The 19713-nt window shown below is 41.5% G+C and overlaps 1 protein-coding gene across 2 annotated transcripts in view; it reads left to right on the top strand.

The window, feature by feature from the left end:
- The window catches only part of ASAP2 (ArfGAP with SH3 domain, ankyrin repeat and PH domain 2), a 116621-nt gene that overhangs the window by 63382 nt on the left and 33526 nt on the right, over positions 1 to 19713 (top strand). For both annotated transcript variants that reach the window (XM_032214694.1, XM_032214693.1), the window contains exons 10-12: positions 1392 to 1495; positions 1616 to 1685; positions 13320 to 13407. In XM_032214694.1, coding sequence (XP_032070585.1) covers positions 1392 to 1495; positions 1616 to 1685; positions 13320 to 13407 — 262 coding nt within the window. The remainder of the gene's footprint in view (positions 1 to 1391; positions 1496 to 1615; positions 1686 to 13319; positions 13408 to 19713) is intronic.

Consider the following 19713-nt stretch of genomic DNA (forward strand, 5'->3'; position numbering starts at 1 on the left):
TTGGAGTTTTCTTGTGTTTGGTGTTATATTATGTGGAGATACCTGTGTGTATAAAGATTAACAGAAATGTTTTGTGTTGTTTTTGCTGTGTATTATTTACTGCTTGAAATATTCAGATTAATGATTGTTTATGAAGGATCAGAGGTGGGTTCCTACCAGTTTGCACCTGTTCGGTAGAACCGGTTCGTCAAATCTACCGAACCGGTTAGAAGAGGTTCTACCAGTGGACCCGGAAAGCAGGCCACTCCTACAGAAGAGGTCCCAAATTTTTTTGAAACCCCCCACTGCCCCCCACACACAGACAGACAGACACAGACACAGAGAGAGAGAGAGAGAGAAAGAGAAAGAAAGGAAGAAAGAAAGAAAGAAAGAAAGAAAGAAAGAAGAAAGAAAGAAAAAGAGTGAGAGAGGGAGATGAAAGAAAAAAAGAAAAAAGGGACAGAGAGACAAAAGGAAGGAGAGAGAGCGAGAGAGAGAGAACACATGGCCGGCAAGCCACTCCCACCAGGTCACATGGCCAGCAAGCCACTCCCACAAAGGAGGCCACGCCCACAGAGTAGGTTCCAAAATTTTTTGAAACCCACCACTGTGAAGGATGAATCTCTTGTGAGCAAAAGGTGGCTTATAATTTTATGAATCGCTAGTCTCTTTGCAAAATGTATTCAGTGCACTTGCAGCATAGCATTTCCAGAGAATTAGATGCTGAAATTATTTTGTTTAGGAGAATGAAACTCAGCCAAACCAGTTCGATGGTTTACCATTCTGAAGTGTTAAACATTCATGTAGTTCCTTTTTTTAAAACTTGCTCTCTAAATGTGTCTCATATAATATTAGTCTCATACATATAAGAGCGAAGGTGGCGCAGTGGTTAAATGCAGCACTGCAGGCTACTTCAGCTGACTGCAGTTCTGCAGTTCGGCTGTTCAAATCTCACCAGCTCAGGGTTGACTCAGCCTTCCATCCGTCCGAGGTGGGTGAAATAAGGACCCGGATTGGGGGCAATATTCTGACTCTGTAAACCGCTTAGAGAGGGCTGAAAGCCCTATGAAGCGGTATAGAAGTCTAACTGCCATTGCTATTGCTATACAATTGAAAGAGGTTTTAGCATTGCAAATGTGATTGTTTTTCAAATTTGTGGAATTATCTGCCTGTCGCATTTAAAGCCAAGGTGTATTTAAGTGATGATTATGTTTGGGACTTGAATTGTTCATGATACACCCTTAGTAAACTTAGCAATTCATGTTTCTTCAAATATGAATAATGAGGTCAGGAAAAAATGATTCTGAAATGATTGGATTAGCCTTGGGGCAGATGAGCCGCAAGCATATTTATTAAATAATACAAATAATTACCCAAGCCACAATAATCTCCAACCACTACTCCTCTTGTAGGATTCCCAACTCCGTCAAAGTACAACGTACAGTTTACACCAACCTCAGGGAAATAAGGAGCATGGCACGGAAAGAGACGGCAGCCTCTATAAGAAAAGTGATGGGTATGTACAAATAATGCTGCAGTATTTTGAATTTAAAAATAAAAATTGGGATTTCTCCAACAGCTCAAATTAATTTGCAATATAAATCCCTCTGTCTCTTTTTATTTTTTAACAAAACAGGATCAGGAAGGTGTGGCAGAAGAGAAAGTGCATTGTTAAAAATGGCTTCCTAACTATTTCCCATGGTACAGTAAGTATTTGTTTACAGCATTCTATGTACAGAGATGGTTACTTACATATAAAAGCCATATTAATCTGCAATTATTTTTGTATGTCTAGTATTTCCTAGATTTTTCTTTTCCAGAGCAGATGATTAGAGAATTCAGTACCATTGATATGGAAGTTGCTCCTGTTTTCCCACTATGCTTGATGAGGAATTCTAAAAATAATTACATGCTTTATGTAGGTACAAAAGGGTAAAGTCTTAATTCTGTACAGATAAATAAAAATGTCTTTTTATTTGATAAAAAGACATTTTTATGTCTCTGGATACTCTATGAGTCATGTATTTTTAAATCATTAGCTCATGTGCATTGTACATGCCCAGCACCAGGGATTAAAGAGAAATCTGCTGAACAACTTTTCAAATATGATCATGGGAGAGATAGATTATTATTATTATCACAACAACACAATTGTATCACAGCGGCCAGTTGTTTCGCCGGATTTGGCATTGGTTACTAGTCGGGCCCCACCCAGGGACCTAGGACATAGTAACATATTTCGTTTTGTTGGCTGGTCCACTTGTAGCCCACTTGTCGACAGATGTCCAGGGACCCCAACATCCGCCACGGCCCTTGTTAACCCTCGCGACGACCGATGTGATATAAAATTTTTATTCGTTTCTTTCGCCATATTGTATGGGTTGGCGGTTTTTTTTTTTATGGGGCCAGGTTGCCAACCTGACCCCAACCCTCCTCCTTTCTCATCCGGGCTTGGGACCAGCAACGGCGGAGTTGTTGTTGTTGTTATTATACAATTGTATCACAGCGGCCAGTTGTTTCGCCGGATTTGGCATTGGTTACTAGTCGGGCCCCACCCAGGGGCCTAGGACGTTGTAATGTATTTTCGTAATATGCGTGCAGATCCAAGCAGTGCGGCTTTTTGCATTTGACTGATGGTGATTTTGTCAATTTTTAACTGTTTTAAATGTAATTTCAGTGCTTTTGGAATAGCACCCAGTGTGCCAATTACCACTGGAATTACCACTGCTGGTTTGTGCCATAGTCGTTGAATTTCAATTTTTAAGTCCTGGTATTTTGCGATTTTTTCATGTTCCTTCTCAGCGACCCTGCTATCACCTGGAATTGCGATGTCTATGATTGTGACCTTATTTTTCTCAACCAATGTGATGTCTGGTGTATTATGCGCCAAGTATTTTGTCTGTTTGTATGTGAAAATCCCACAAGATCTTGACCATCTGATTTTCGGTGACTTTTTCAGGCTTATGTTCCCACCAGTTTGTTGCTGTTTTAATATTATAATTTTTGCACAAATTCCAATGGATCATTTGTGCTACTGAATTGTACCGCAATTTATAATCAGTCTGCGCAATTTTTTTTACAGCAGCTGAGTATGTGATCAACAGTTTCATCAGCTTCTTTGCAAAGTCTGCATTTGGCATCCAGAGGATTTTTCGATTTTGGCCTTAATGGCATTTGTGCGGATAGCTTGTTCTTGCGCAGCCAGGATTAGTGACTCTGTTTCTTTCTTTAATGTACCTGTTGTTAACCATAACCAAGTTTGTTCACTGTCCACTTTATCTTTTATTTTTTCCAGAAATTGGCCATGCAGTGCTTTGTTCTGCCAACTCTCCATTCTTGATTTTATCACATCTTTTCTGTATTCTTGTTTCGTCTGTTGGGCCTTCAGTAGATTTTTGTTCTTTACTTCGATTAATAGATGTTCTTGACTTTCTTTTAAATAATCAGCCAGTGCATGTTTTTCTTTTTCAACTGTTTGCTTCACTTGTAATAATCCTCTGCCACCTGATTTTCGGGGCAGGTACAGTCTATCAGTATCACCACGTGGATGTAAACTGTAGTGCATTGTCATTAGTTTCCTGGTTTTTCGGTCCAAAAGGTCCAAATCAGCTTGTGTCCAGTTAACTATGCCAGCTGTGTATCTTATAACTGGTATTGCCCAGGTATTTATGGCCTTGATTGTATTTCCACCATTCAATTTAGATTTCAAAATTTTCCCAACTATTATTATACTACAATTGTATCACAGCGGCCAGTTGTTTCGCCGGATTTGGCATTGGTTACTAGTCGGGCCCCACCCAGGGGCCTAGGACGTCGTAACGTATTTTCGTAATATGCGTGCAGATCCAAGCAGTGCGTCTTTTTGCATTTGACTGATGGTGATTTTATCAATTATTATTATTATTATATCAGAAATGGTTGAGGAAGAACAAGAGCTGATTTTTAGGTTCTGGTTCCCTTATTTCCAGAAAGGCAAGCGACCGTATAGCATTGTTAGGAAAAAATAAATAAATTCTCCAACTTCTGATTTCGTAACTGGTGGACTTTTTCATTTGGGAATTTGTATTTACTTATTTATCAATTGAAAAAAAAAGTATGCTTAGTTCTTTCAGTACTCCTGCTATGATGCCAAAGAGATCATTCATGATCAGAGGTTTCTGAAAGCAAGGTCTTTTTTTTTTTAGAATAGAATTCTTTGTCATTATGCTGTCAGTTACTTTGCCTAGTATAAAGCATAAATAACTGTACTATTGATCGTGAATACTCAGATTTTACATGAACAGAAAGGCAATGTTATGTTCAAATATATTGATAAACGTTTCATTCAAAGTAGCATATTTCTGTTCCAATTTCCTATTCTTCAGAAACATATTAAAAGAACTGATAATAGTAGTTTTGCAAAAAGTGTTGAAGTCATACAAGCAATATTTTAAAAGGCTCAGCCCTGCATTTTCTGTGAACATCTGCACCGAATTCTTTGTATGCGTAACTTTTTGCAGATTTGGTTCTACCGTGATTTTGCAAGGTTTAATCAACATCTACGCAAAGACCTCCCTGATACAGAGGTTTTCACATGTGAATATGCAGAAGACATTCTATCAGTGGTGGGTTTCAAAAAAATTTTGGAACCTCTTCTGTAGGTGTGGCCTGCTTTCCGGGTCCACTGGTGGAACCTCTTCTAACTGGTTCGGTAGATTTGACGAACCGGTTCTATCGAATAGGTGCGAACTGGTAGGAACCCACCTCTACATTCTATGCCCATTTTATTAAAAAAAAAAAAAAAGCAGTGAACTCCTAACAACCAAATAAGGCCACCTCATGCACCAATAATAGAAAATATACTTGATAATTATATTAAAAATCATTTAAATAAAATCATCTAAGGAGAACATACCATTGATAAAAAATGAATAGTAATAATACAATTCAGAACAACTGCCCCAAGCCTTGATGCACTTGTGCTGTGCTGGGTGTGGTACCCTGTTTCCCTGAAAAAAGACCTCCCCGGATAATACGTCCAATCGGGCTTTTGAGCACATGTGCTAAAATAAGCCCTCCCCTAAAACATTCAAATGCATGTGCAGCTGGTCCCCACCATTTCTTGGTGGAGGGGCAGAACATCCCCACATGCACCTGCCATCCACATGGATCGAACTCATGGAGGCCACTCCCGTAAACCCTAGCTACCACGCCCCTTCTCTTAGCGGTGGCCACAAACAGAGTGGCAGGCCCAGCAACGCTAGGGCTGGCAAGAGTGTGCCAGAAACAGAGACAGAACTTACGGCCCCAAGGTTAAGGGGCCTCCTGCACCTCAAAAATAATAAGAGCTCCCCAAAACTAAGGCCAGGTGCTTATTTCGGGGGGGGGGGTCAAAAGAAAATAAGACCCTGTCTTATTTTCGGGGAAACATTATGCAAACTCTCATGCCCTCCCCCAGTTGGCTTCAGAAGTCTCTCCGTCTTCACACTATACTTACACACTTATACAACAACACACCCTTTTCCCCACTTACTTGCCTGCCGACCTGTTTGCAAGCTTTCTAAGCTTGCAATATTCTGTCTGCTTCCTTATTGACCTGGGTTGTTGGAAGCGGACTGAAAGTCATGAGGATGCCCTTGCTTAATGCCCCAGGAACCTCGCTTAAGGATGGTAACAGCGACTGCCAGGATTGCTGTCATGGATTGATACGATCACGTGGTGTCACACTTTATGATCACATCACTTAATGATGGAAACCCGGCTCCCAATCACTGTTGTTAACCAAGGACTGCCTGTAATGAAATAGCATTTCATTTTGCGCAGAGTGTTCCCTCTTAGGTTTTGAAATTAAAGGAATAGTAAACCATTTGATCGTTTTTCTTTTCAAAATTGCTTTCCGTTCATGTCTGTTACTAAGGCGGTTCATTTTTGAAGGATCGTAAACGTAGGGAAATTTGAACATACACCTCCTTTTTTTCATATTTTCATATCCTCTTTTAGTGTGTAGCCCAGCAGATTAGATTGTCAAACTATAATTAAGGCGTAGTCACAGCAAGTACTTGCGCCTGGCTGAATCTCAAAAAGCTAAGGAGGGACTGGATCTACTCGTTGAAAAAACTTCCTGGAAGAAGCCAGCGGCCAACCACTTCTCTACTGTTGCCAAAGGCATGGAAGAAATCTTTAATTAAGAGCAATCTGGTTTGGAGGAGAGTGCCGTCCATTGTTCAAATGGGCAGAGATCGTGCTAAATAGGAAATTGGAAATGCAGCTCCAGGCAAAAAAGCACATTTTCTACACCTGTAAGCCCTTATTTGGAAGTTTATCTGAAGTGTGAACTATTGTTTTCTTCCAAGCTGCTACAAAACTAGTTTCTATCATTCGAAGCATTCCCGTAGGCATCTCATTAGAAAGCAAATTCTTTTAAATAGCAATAGCAGTTAGACTTATATACCGCTTCATAGGGCTTTCAGCCCTCTCTAAGCGGTTTACAGAGTCAGCATATCGCCCCCACAGTCTGGGTCCTCATTTCACCCACCTCGGAAGGATGGAAGGCTGAGTCAACCCTGAGCCAGTGAGATTTGAACCGCCGAACTGCAGATAGCAGTCAGCTGAAGTGGCCTGCAGTACTGCACTCTACCCACTGTGCCACCTTGGCTCAGTGGGTCTTCCTCCCAGATAAAATGATATGGATTACAGCCTCACACAGCTTCTGTGTAGTAGGTCTGTGTTTCAAAGGATCTGTTTCAATTGGATTTTACTTTTTTAATGATAACATGTAGGGTGTGTTTTGTTTCCCGAGATTTAATTGTATTTTACATTCAATCTTTTGGAGACTAGTAATTAAAAGAGCGTCAGTCATATTTCTTATTTTTGTCAGCATGAAATTAGCTGATCCCATTTAGGTACCCTTTTAATTATTAAAGTAATTGAAATAATTAGTTATTACGCCCAATGATAATTTCATAATAATGCATTTAATTTTATATTTGCAATTCATTTTAAAATCAATTGAAATACTAAAAACATCTATTCAATTCCCAGTTTTCAATACTGCTGCTGCTTTCTTTCTCCAAGAACTACTGACAGCTCCTTCTCCTTTTTGGATAGGTAGTCCCATTGACTTGATAAACACATACTTGACTTTATAATATAATTCCCAACTTTCTTTTACTCTGGGTTTTGGAACTTTTAAAATGCCTTGTTTTTCACTGGTATCTTGCAAAGGTAATTTGCAGAAAGAAGAAATTACAATTGTAAGTTCTTTTCTTTCCTACTGGCTGATTCTACCCCATGTGCTAAGCTAGGTCACCGTGGCTTCTAAACAATGGTTTAATGCAGGGGTGGGTTTCTCACCCTGTTCCAACTGGTTCGGTTGGAACGGGGCCGGCGGCGTCCTCGTGCACACGCGCAGTGCACGCATGCATACTAGCGCCTGTGCGATGCTCCAGCTGCTCCTGGAGGATCGCACAGGCACTGTATGCGTTCTGCGCATGCGTGGAAGCGCAGAACTCGTCAAAACCGGGTAAGAAATGCGGGCGGGCGGATCCTTTGGCGTTCCCGGAAGTTACTTACTTCCGGGTTCGCTGACCAACCGGTTCGCGGGGACCGCCACGAACCGCCTGAAACCCACCCCTGGTTTAATGTGTATGCAAATGTGCAAAATTGTTATCTGAGGAATGCATGGTGCCAGAGTGGGATTTCTTTGGCAATTTAGAGTGGTTAGTGGAGCAAAAATGGGTGTCTAAAATCTAACATATTTGAAAACCCATTTTATCTCTTCTAAACAATGTTTGGTAGAGCGCTTGAACTCTTACATAATATGCAATAAGCTGTTGTGCCTTATTCAACAAATTATATTTACAACAGATCATGCCTTAGTGAGCTGTAGCAAAAGAATTGTTTTAAAAGGTGGTTTGTGCTTTTAAGGATCCAGGTTACAACCAGACCATCTTTCCAAGCACTTGCAGCAATTATTCGACATACAGTAGCGCCAAGGATGCTCTGTTGTGTTATAACTTGTATGTTTTGCTTTAATATCAGCGCAGCTCAAATTTACTCATTTACTCGAATGAATATATTTTCTGTTGAGAATGCCTCTGTTAATTATTGCTGCAGATGTTCTGAGATTGAGGCTTAGATCAAATTAGTCCTTGGGTTTTTCAAGTTTAGGTCATGAAAACCTATCTGACGCGATATCATTTCTTTTTGACTTTTTATATCTGGTTTTCAGTGATCCTGGTGCCTCCCGTTGTTATGTTCTATTCAGGAGAAATGGCTTCTTTTTTTTTCTTCCTCTGGTTTTGCATTAAATGTGTTGCTGTGTGTTGTTGTTGTTGTGGAGGAGCTAAGTTGGAAAGAAGGGAATAGGGCACAGTAGCATTTCTGCCATCTTAATCTTATTCCACCCATCCACTCTGTCCCTTTAAATCTGCCGTCAAATACATTTTCTAAATAGGCACTTACTCATCTGGATCAGCTTCTATTTTGAATTAATTAACCTGACACATTTGGGGTAAAACTCACTTCAACATTCAGGCAAATTACTTTTACAAACAGAAAAGGACAGATGCTCATTATCCGTGAGTTCTCACATCGTGCAAAAAGCCATGACGTGATTTTATTAGATTTCACCTCCAAGAGAGATGGCAGCTTCTATCATTTCAAGGACTGCCATCCTGGAGAGGATCAAGGATCCAGAGTGGGTGGATATAAAACCTTTATGTTGAATGTGACTTTTCCTAGACTCCTATTTATCTTAGCAAAAGTATTCCAGTAGATATTGAAGAAATGAAAGAAGGAGGAGAAAGCAGAGACTGGATAGGGGAAGGGTTAGGGTTAGGGAGAGACAAAGGGAAAGAAATATAGTGCTGGGGATAATGAAAAAGCAGAAAAACTGGAGAGGGGAAAAGTCCTGGCAACCTGTTTTCCCGAAAATAAGACCTACCCCAAAAATAAGCCTTCAAATGTTTTTATATGTGCGCCTAATATAAGCCCTACCCCCGAAATAAGTCCTACTTAAGAGCCTATGCAGCCAGCTGCACACACATTCCGTCTGGTTGCTTATGGTGTCACAGCCACGAAGCAACGCAGGAGGGAGGGGAACTGCCCCACGCGCCCTGCACCAGCTTATCTCAGGGCCCTCACAGCCATCCACGTCCCAACACCACCCACATGGCCACTGGCCCACTTCTGCTTGTGGCTGGAATGAAGCAGGAGGTTGAGTGGTATGCCACAGCCGTGAGGCGAGGCAGGTGTCAGGGCATGGATGGGCTGGCTGTGGGGGCCCTGAGGTAAACCGATGTGGGGCACATGGGGCAGCTCTACCCTCTGCCTCACCTTGTGGCCACAGCCACACGAGGTCCTGCTGGATGGAGCTGCTGGAGCCACCGCCGCAAGGTGAAACAGGTGTCGGGGTGTGAGTGGCCTTGAGTGCAAGGGTCTTGAGCTGAGGTGGCGCAGTGGTTACAGGCTACTTCAGTTGACTGCAGTTCTGCAGTTCGGCTGTTCAAATCTCAGGGTTGACTCAGCCTTCCATCCTTCTGAGGTGGGTAAAATGAGGACCTGCATTGTTGGGGGCGATATGCTGACTCTGTAAACCGCTTAGAGAGGGCTGAAAGCCCTATGAAGCGGTATATAAGTCTAACTGCTATTCCTATTGCTATGGCAAGCAGAAGAAGTAGGGGGTCCCGTACATTGGGGAAAACTAAGACATCCCCCCCCCCCCAAAACAACCCCTAGTTCATATTTTGGGGCCCAAAACAAAATAAATCTTATTTTCGAGGAAACGAGGTAAGTAGAACAGATTGCCGATAGAATATGGAAATCAAAGAGAAAAACAGTGGGAGAATGAAAGATCAGAGAAGTCAAATGGGAAAGCCGAGAAAAAGATAAATTCAGGGAGGCAACAGAGAGACAGGAAAACTGATGGGGAGGCAAGGAGCAGGTAGAAAAGATGTGTAGGAATGTGGGGAAAAGACTAGAGGCAGCAGAAAAAACTAATCTCACTGTGTGGATGTAGGGGGAGAGCACATTGTAAGAGGAAGAGCCGAGATGGCGCAGTGGTTAGAGTGCAGCACTGCAGGCTACTTCAGCTGACTGCAGTTCGGCTGTTCTAATCTCACCAGCTCAAGGTTGATTCAGCCTTCCATCCTTCCAAGGTGGGTAAAATGAGGATCCGGATTGTTGTTGGGGGCAATATGCTGACTCTGTAAACCGCTTAGAGAGGGCTGAAAGCCCTATGAAGCGGTATATAAGTCTAACTGCTATTGCTATTGCTATTGATGTAAGCCAGTGCGGGGTGCAGTGGTTAGGGTGCAGTACTGCAGGCCACTTCAGCTGACTGCTATCTGCAGTTTGGCGGTTCAAATCTCACCGGCTCAAGGTTGACTCAGCCTTCCATCCTTCCGAGGTGGGTGAAATGAGGACCCAGACTGTGGGGGCGATATGCTGACTCTGTAAACCGCTTAGAGAGGGCTGAAAGCCCTATGAAGCGGTATATAAGTCTAACTGCTATTGCTCTTGCTAATTTCTGTCATAGGTGATGGTCCCATGAGGTTGCATGCAGTCCATACTTTGCTCCCCTGGCTTGGAGTGCTGTAAAATACAGCCAGTGAGGTGTGGCTGTGCGGTTTATGGTAGATCATATTGTGCAAAAGCCAAGCCATTTTTGGTTTGTTCAATAAATGCCAAGATAGCCAGTAGCAGCTGTGCGTGCTTGTATATCTGGCTAAATATGAGTGGGAGTATTTTGATATATTTCCTGGTAAGGTATGCTTTCAGAATGAAAAAAAAAAAAAAAGAACAGATAAAGTTTCTACTAGCAGTGCCATGCATTCCTAACATTGCTAATTTGGAAACAAATAGGTCTGGTTATTTTTCTTCCTTCCATCAATTTAAAAAAAAAAAACACCATCTTTTTTAAAGATGAAGGTCAATAATGTTTTCTGATTAGAAGAGCTACCTGTCGATCTCCGGATGCGCTTCAAGGTGCTATTGACCACCCATAAAGCCCTACATGGCAGTGGATCTGGATACTTGAGAGACCGCCTTCTGCCAATTACCTCCCTACGGCCTATAAGATCTCATAGGTTAGGCCTCCTCCGCATCCCATCGGCCAGCCAATGCCGGCTGGCAACCACAAGGAGGAGGGCCTTCTCAGTAGCGGCCCCGACCCTTTGGAACGAGCTCCCCGTAGAGATCCGCACCCTCTCCACCGTCCAGGCCTTCCGCATAGCCTTGAAGAACTGGCTCGCCCGTCAGGCCTGGGGATAAGGACCATTGCCCCGCCCGAATGTTGTATGCATGTTGTGTATTATTTTATTATGTGTTGTTGTTTTAGTATTGTATTGTTTTGTATTCCCCTCTCCCTGGTTTCTGTGAGCCGCCCTGAGTCCCCTCAGGGAAAAGGGCGGCCTACAAATAAAATCAATTCTAATTCTAATTCTAATTCTAATTCTAAATTCCAGGAAGCATATATTTATGCAGTAAAGGGGACCAAAAAGGATTGTTGTGTTCTCAGGAAGAAAAAAAAAGGGAACAAAAGCTGGACAAAAATAAAATAAAAAGGTTGTTTTTTTTTAATGTCCACTAACTTTTCCATTTGCAGTGCCAACATAACATTGCATTGATTTAGAAGTACTGGTAGGTTTAGCCCACTGACTGCAGTTTTAATAAGACCCTTCAGAACACACTCATAATTAAAAGCCCTGGAAACTGATCGCATAACATTGCTAAAGTTGCTTCATTGTTTTCTAAAAAGGTTGTTTCCTTTTAGCCTGGAAAATAAATTGTATTTCTTGGTTCAGTTTTAGCTCCTGTTGCCACATTTCAATTCAATTTCTGGCTTTTATTCGGTTTTTTTTTTTAGAGCAGAGGATGGAACTTAGTTCATTCCAGTTACCTGTAGTTACCTGCGCAGAGGTCTTTATGTAGTAGCAGGAGAAAATAATACATCAAGATAATTTTTGTCCCATTTTCCCCACATCAATATCAGCTATATTCTTCACAATAGAATACACTTTATCTTTGATTAGGAATGCCACTAATGTCTGCCAGGGCCCGATTTTCCTATAGGCTAACTAGGCTTCAGCCTAGGGCCTCAAGATCAAGAGGGGCCGACTTTCAAATGGTTAGCAAAATTAAAATTACACTATTCTAAAAACAGTGAACACTAAAACACTGAACCGAAAATAAGGAGAAATTCTACGCATGTGACTAATAAACAAACATAAAAATGTATTGGTTAAGATCGTTCCAGCGCCGCGGCAGTTGGGGAGCCCGCCCACGTTCCTGGCACCGGCGGTCGGGCGAGAGGCGCGGCCACTCCCAGTAGCTGCCCCGTCGATGCGGAGCCCACCAGCGGCCAGGCAGGTGAGGGCGAGGGGGCAGAGCCGGGCAGCTGAGCACAGTAGGGAAGGCGGCTGGCCTCGCTGCCTTTGCCGCAGAGCAGAGCCGCCCTCCGTCGGGAGGCCAGCTATATATATTGATATATATATATTGATATATATCACAGTAATGATGTATTTTATTGTCTCTCGTGTAATTTACAAACTTAAAAATGGGAGGTTAAAGAGCCTCATAAGTGGAATAGCCTAGGGCCTCTTTTCATCTAAATCCAGCCCTGATGTCTGCTTCAGGTCTATGGCTGCAATTTATAACAGGATTTTTTTTTCTTGCTATGCCTATTATGCAACTGCTCTGTCTTGTTTTAATTGTTAAGCTTTATATGTAATTTTGTATTGTTCTGTCAGTTACCAAAGTAATTTGTCTTGAATTCTGTTGATCTGCCATTATTAATATAAAAACTAAATGTTAATTGTAATGTGTGGTATTTAAACATAAGGGACTCCTGCATTTCTTCCAGTCTCTTATAAAATCATGTGTTATTTTAATTGGTCACCCTTAATTTTATTACCAGATGAAAGCCAGATGTTTCCTCTACAAGTTAAATGCCATTAGTCAAGTACAGCAGGAAAACTTCCCATAAGTAATTACTTGCCCATTTTTTATCATAGAAATATAAATCACATCGATATGAGTTGCTTAGAAGAATAATTGGCGACGTTTGGGGGGAAAAAATACTCGAGGAGAAAGATGATTTTATTATCACACCAAAACTTCAAAATTTCACATTGATCCAAACCCCCCACCCTCCCAAAAAATAATAATTCAACTTGTGATATATATTATTCAAAGACACTGGCTATCTGTATATTGCATTAATTTCTGCAAGTACCACTTTGGTGCACTAAAACTGCAGGAGGATTTTTTCCTTTCGGAAACATTGGTAACAGAAAATGTCTATATTCTTTATATGCTCTTACTAAGGGATTCTCCTTTGTGTTTTGTTTTTCTTTAATTAGGCAAACCGACCTCCTGCAAAGCTCAATCTCTTAACTTGCCAAGTGAAAACAAATCCAGAAGAGAAAAAATGTTTTGACCTCATATCACGTAGGTTTGTTGTTCAGTTTTGTTAGGTACTCTGATTTTAGTTACTGTATATACTCAAGTATAAGCCGAGTTTTTCAGCCCACTTTTTGGGCTGAAAAAAGCCGCCTCGGCTTATACTCGAGTCAGTGAAAAATTTGCCCGAAATGGAGGAGAAAAAGGGGCGGGGCCATGCCGCTGGGTGACGCTCGTGAATGGCCCGGCGCTCCTGTGAGTTTCCCCTCCCTCTGTGTCAGTTTGCCGCGCAGCGCGCACCGCACCATCCCCCCTCCTCACGTTCTAATGTAATGCAGGGCTGTCTTACGATTCCCCTTCCTCCCCCTCCTGCCGCTCTGCAACGATGTCCCACCTCCTCCTTGTTATGGCAAGCAGCCACATAGCGATGTCCCACCTCCTCTGGTACAGTGATCCAATGATAGGAATCACTGTGCCGTGTGTCATAGGAGGCGGGACATCGCTCCCGCGGCTGCACGGGACATCATCATCACAGCGGGACATCAGCATCATGAGGTGAGTGAAGTATTTCATTGAATACACCGCTAGTTTACTGTTTTTCTTTGAAATAAATATTCAAAAACATTATTGGTATCTATTTTTATTTTTGAAATTTACCGGTAGCTGCTGCATTTCCCACCCTAGGCTTATACTCGAGTCAATAACTTTTCCAGTTTTTTGTGGTAAAATTAGGTGCCTCGGCTTATATTCGGGTCGGCCTATACTCGAGTATATACGGTAGTTTCTACTTCCATATTGTCTCATTAACGGGAGATTCCGGTGTTCAGTCCAAATAGAATATATTTACTGCAGCCTGCTGTGTATAAACATTTGTCTTTTCATATATAATTGTACATGTGTGTCTATGAAGCTATCTGTTGCTTTTATCTGTTATCATTGCTTCGCTCAACTGTGAGATGCAACTTTAGACATTTTTCAAATTGGAGTCAACTGTGCTTTCCTGATGTTGCTACAGAATTAAATCTCAGTCATCATGTAGTATAATGCAAAGGTTGTTTTTTTTAAAAAAAAAATTGAAAGGCAAATGATAAAATTATATATAATTGCCATTGCAGTTTTTCTTGAGCATAGGATTTCCTCTTTTATACCAGGAAATGACAGAGCATATTAACAGAGGGTAAAACATTTGCTCTCATCGGTGGTGGCCCATTTCTTGCTGCTTGCTTATCACAAAGCCATTGTAAGCATGTGTGCAGGGGTGGGTTTCTCGCCCCGTTCCAACCAGTTCGGTTGGAACGGGGCCGGCGGCGTCCTCGTGCACGTGCGCAGTGCACGCATGCGTACTAGCGTCTGTGCGATCTCCAGCTGCTCCTGGAGGATCGCGCAGGCGCTGTATGCGTCCTGCACATGCGTGGAAGCGCAGAACTCGTCAAAACCGGGTAAGGACCGCGGGCAGGTGGGCGGGCCCTTCGCCGTTCCCAGAAGTTACTTACTTCCGGGTTCGCCGACCAACCGGTTCACGGGGACCGCCGCGAACCGATTGAAACCCACCCCTGTTATTGTCAAAGAAGACTAATCTGTCCATGCAGGGCAACTTTTATAAAGGAAATGGAAAGGTCTCTACAGCTTAAAGAGGGAGTTTTAACCTAGTAGCAAAGAACTACAGCAGGGAACCAAATAGGCAAACCGCAAAAATTGAGAGACAAAATGTGGTCAAAAGTGAGAAGTCATCAAAAGAAGCGAGTGTATTTTGAATTTCACAGTAAATAGCTATATATAGATTTAGTAACTGTATAGTTCCACATATAACAGCATCCCAGATACTCTGATGCATTGTGCAAGGTATTAATGAGATGAGATTCAGTGGATCTTTCTGATATTTAATTGGATTTTATTGATTCGTGTAAGTAAGATGCTGGAAATAATAACATTTAAACAGCATTTTCTGTCTTGTATACATCCACACACATATAACCGTTTTTATAACGATCCTCAGTTTTTTTAGAATTAAAATACAGTTTGGAGTTAGTATTAATGAATGTTTGGTTCGATTGAAACTTTTTAGATATCACCTTCATTATATTCTAAAACTGCTTGGTAGACCACACACTTTTCTGTTAAAATTTTATTACTTTATCAAAATATAAAATAAAGAAATACAAAGAAGCATGAAAATAATGACCACACGATTAAAAAAATCTTGATATGAACTTCTGAATTACTGAATACTTTGTTGACTGTGGTTTGTTCATGAACCTGTGCTGATTACTTTGAAGATTGAGTACATGTTACAGATGTGCTGATTCTTTCATTCATCTCCTTTTACGAGCATGAATCTTTCTTCACTATTTGCTTTATTCATAATTGGAATGGTCTCAATACAGTACAGCCATAATTAGGGGTAGTTCAAATCTAAGCCCAATTCAAGACCCCATTATAAGTTTGAAAACAATAGTTGTTTCCAGGATGCACCGAGATATGAAGCTAAATTATTATTGAAATTTTCTTTGGAGGAAAAGAAATAAGAGATGAGCAGGGAGACAATGAAATCCTGGCACACATTCATAACACTGATGGTTTATTTTGTATTTTGATTGATTTTTTTTTTTGCTGCTTTATCTCTCTTTCTGCCGATGCTTTGCTTTTAGATGGTATATTTTTTGTCAGAAAGGAAATTTATTTGGTCACTCAAAGTGGGTATTTGGTAAATAGTCTGCAGATATAATGTGGACATCAGAAACATTATATGGAATCATGTTTATAAATTGTTGAGAAAGACCTATTTTATTCATTTATGAAGAGCACATTTTTGTCTACTTAAAACTATGAGCATTTAGACGCTTGATGAGTTAGAATTGATTTCCTTCATCTCGATTTCCTTCATCTCGAGATTCTTATTATTTTTATAACAATTGTTTAATTGTTCCATAGCTCCCCAATAATAAGAAAACATTCAACAAAAGGTTTTGCCTTAGTTTCTTTTTATGCTTTTAACTCCGGTTAGAGCCGAGGTGGCGCAGTGGGTAGAGTGCAGTACTGCAGGCCACTTCAGCTGACTGCTATCTGCAGTTCAGCGGTTCAAATCTCACCGGCTCAGGGTTGACTCAGCCTTCCATCCTTCCGAGGTGGGTAAAATGAGGACCCGGATTGTTGTTGGGGGCAATATGCTGACTCTGTAAACCGCTTAGAGAGGGCTGAAAGCCCTATGAAGCGGTATATAAGTCTAACTGCTATTGCTATTGCTACTGTTTGTCACTCCCCAAATGAAGCTAGATTTGACATTGTTTTTCCATGTCTAGTTTGTTACAAGTAGAAAATTAGTGTCCTGAATTAAATGAAATCAATAGGCTAATAAGCAATTCCATGTTACACATCTGAATTACCTTCCCAACTGTTTGATCTGTTATCCAGTGGAATATGTTGCCACATGATGTGGTAGTTTTGCCTTTGCTAAAAGGCCTTTAAACAAAGAGCAGATAGTCATTGAAAATTATCCAGTGGCCCTTTCATTGAAGGGAGTTGGATTAGATATCTTCTATGGTCCTTCCAATCCTATGGCCTCTTCTTCAGGTATTGCTTATTTCTTTTGCTACATTATATTTTGTACACCTTCATGATAAGCAAATAAAATGATTGCAGCTGTCTCTTTTCTTTCTTTTTAATATCTTGTTTTTCTGGACTGAAATATTTAGTCAATAGAATGGGTGCTACACAGTGGTGGGTTTCAAAAATTTTTAGAACCTACTCTCTGGGTGTGGCCTCCTTTGTGGGAGTGGCTTGCCGGCCATGTGACCTGGTGGGAGTGGCTTGCTGGCCATGTGTTTTCTTTCTTTCTCTCTCTCTCTCTCTCTCTCTCTCTCTCTTTCCTTCCTTTTGTCTCTCTGTCCCTTTTTCCTTTTTATCTCTCACTTTTTTCTTTATTTCTTCCTTTCTCTCTCTGTGTGAGTCTGTGTGTGTGTGTGAGGAGAGAGAGAGGGAGGGAGGGAGAGGGAGAGAGGTGGGTTTCAAAAAGTTTTGGAAGCTCTTCTGTAGGTGTGGCCTGCTTTCCGGGTCCACTACTGGAACCTCTTCTAACCGGTTCGGTAGATTTGACGAACCGGTTCTACCGAACTGGTGCGAACTGGTAGGAACCCACCTCTGGTCCTACAACTGTTTAGGATTATTGCTTGGGTGTTTCTGTTTTTTTGCATTGTTAACATAAAACACTTGCAATCATCCTGCTTCCGATGAATGTGGATGAAAAGGGGTTTAGTCATAATTTATTTTCTTACCCATCCGAATCTTATTAACTGAGTTTACTCTTAGACTTAGAACTGTTTCCTTCCCTCCTTGTTTGATTATGCCTAACATCTTTTTCCACATTCATTATAACTTCATTACAGATGCTCATTACGAGAGTTGTGTAGTGTTTCCTGGCATGTGGAGGTATAAACCTAGCACCAAAGGAGCTGTGTCTTTCCCCAAAAACTGCCCGCTCCTCAGAAAGGACATATTTTGTTTAGGAGTGCTAATAGGTACTATATACTTACCACTAGATATTCTGAAATGTCTTGAATTTTTTTTTTAAGTACAGGTTTTCCTTGAGTTATTATGATGGTAATTGAGCCTGACAATTAGTTATTAAATTGTGATGGTCATAAGGTGATTCACTATGTGATTGAAGGAATGTCACAGTCGTTAAGCTGTTAAGTGAACCCATTGATTGTTATGGAGCATCTTTGGAAAAGAAAAGAAAAAACACCTGAAAATCACAGTCACATGACCATTGGGCACTGCAAATGGCTGTAAATATGGCCTGATTGCCAAGCAACCAAAATGCAGTCACATGACGGGGTGGACAATGATAACGTCAATACTACATAAGTAGTTTTGAGTGGGTCTGTCATAACTTAAAACACTTGCTAAATGACCGGTCAGAGGTCAGAGGCGGGGAATAGATGGGGGCGGGCCTAGTCAGAGGCGATATTTACCGGTTCTCTGAACTAGAGTATAGAGTTTAATAACATTTATATGCCGCCCGATCCCGTAGGACTCCAAGCGGCTTACAATACAAACATAATTGAAAAAAAGAAAATAAAATAAGATACAAGGAAGAAAAATAGATATAAAATACATACATCATGCACTCCCTTCTGAATGGGGCTGGACCGTATTTTGGGGTCAACAGCCCCAGGCCTGCCGGAACAGCCAGGTTTTAATGGCTTTCCGGAAGGCCGAGAGAGTGGGAAGGGTCCGGATCTACTACTACTACTCAAAATCTCCACTACCTGTTCTCCAGAACTGGTCAGAACCTGCTGAATACCATCTCGGGTACAGTTGCTCCCTAAAAGATTTCAGTTTTAGTAAAGGAGCATGTATTTCTAGCTCAGAGTTGAAACGAGAGGTCCTTGGTGCTCTCTGAGCTTGCATTTTTCTTGCAGACATTTCCTTACTCTAAGTAGGTAACATCATTAGTGCTAGTAAGAAGAGCTGTTTGCTGTCAGTTTATATTCTGGTGGCTTCAGTGGTGGTATGCTGCCGGTTCGCACCGGTTCGCGCGAACCGGTCGTGGCGGCAGCACAAGGCTCCACTCACCCGCTCTGACGTCATCATGGACCTTCTGCACATGCCCAGGCGTGCGCCCTTCCACTACAGAACCGGTAGTGAAGAGAATCGTGACCCGTCAAAACCGCGGTAGACTAAAGCGCGCCCGATTAAAGCGCGTACGTGACGTCATCAGCAGCGCGACGAAAAAAATTAAAAATAAATTAAATTAAAATTAAATTAAAGCAAGCCGATTCACATAAAGGTAAGGGTTAGGGTTAGGTTTAGGGTTACATTAAGCGTTAGGGTTAGGTTTAGGGTTAGGTTAAGGGTTAGCATTAGGTTTAGCGTTAGGTTAAGGGTTAGGTTATGGGTTAGGTTTAGGGTTAGGTTTGGGGGGGTTAGGGTAAGGTTTTCGCTTTAATTTTAAATTTATCGCTCAGCGTGATGTTTTCGTCGCGCTGTGATGACGTCACGTACGCGCTTTCGTCGAGCGCGCTTTATTCTACCGTGGTTTTGTGGTGGAACCAAGAGAATAGAATACCATTACTGTCTGTGTGGGTGGGGGGAAGTCTTTAAGATTTTTTGGCTGGGCTGTTTCCTGGTGGCTCTTTGGCAGTTTCTTCATTGGAGTTCTGCTTATCTGATTGTTGGTCTCAACAATTCAGTTTGAATTCAGTTGAAATCTGAGTTCAGATTTCAGTTTGTTTTTTCAATTGAATTGTACACCTTATAAGTTACATGTAATCCTCATCCTATGACTACAATTAAACCCAAAATTTATGTTGCTAAGTAAGTGAGAAATTTGTTAAATGAGTTTTGCCCCCTTTT

The sequence above is a fragment of the Thamnophis elegans genome, chromosome 3 (assembly GCF_009769535.1).
Source record: "Thamnophis elegans isolate rThaEle1 chromosome 3, rThaEle1.pri, whole genome shotgun sequence".
Taxonomy (NCBI): domain Eukaryota; kingdom Metazoa; phylum Chordata; class Lepidosauria; order Squamata; family Colubridae; genus Thamnophis; species Thamnophis elegans.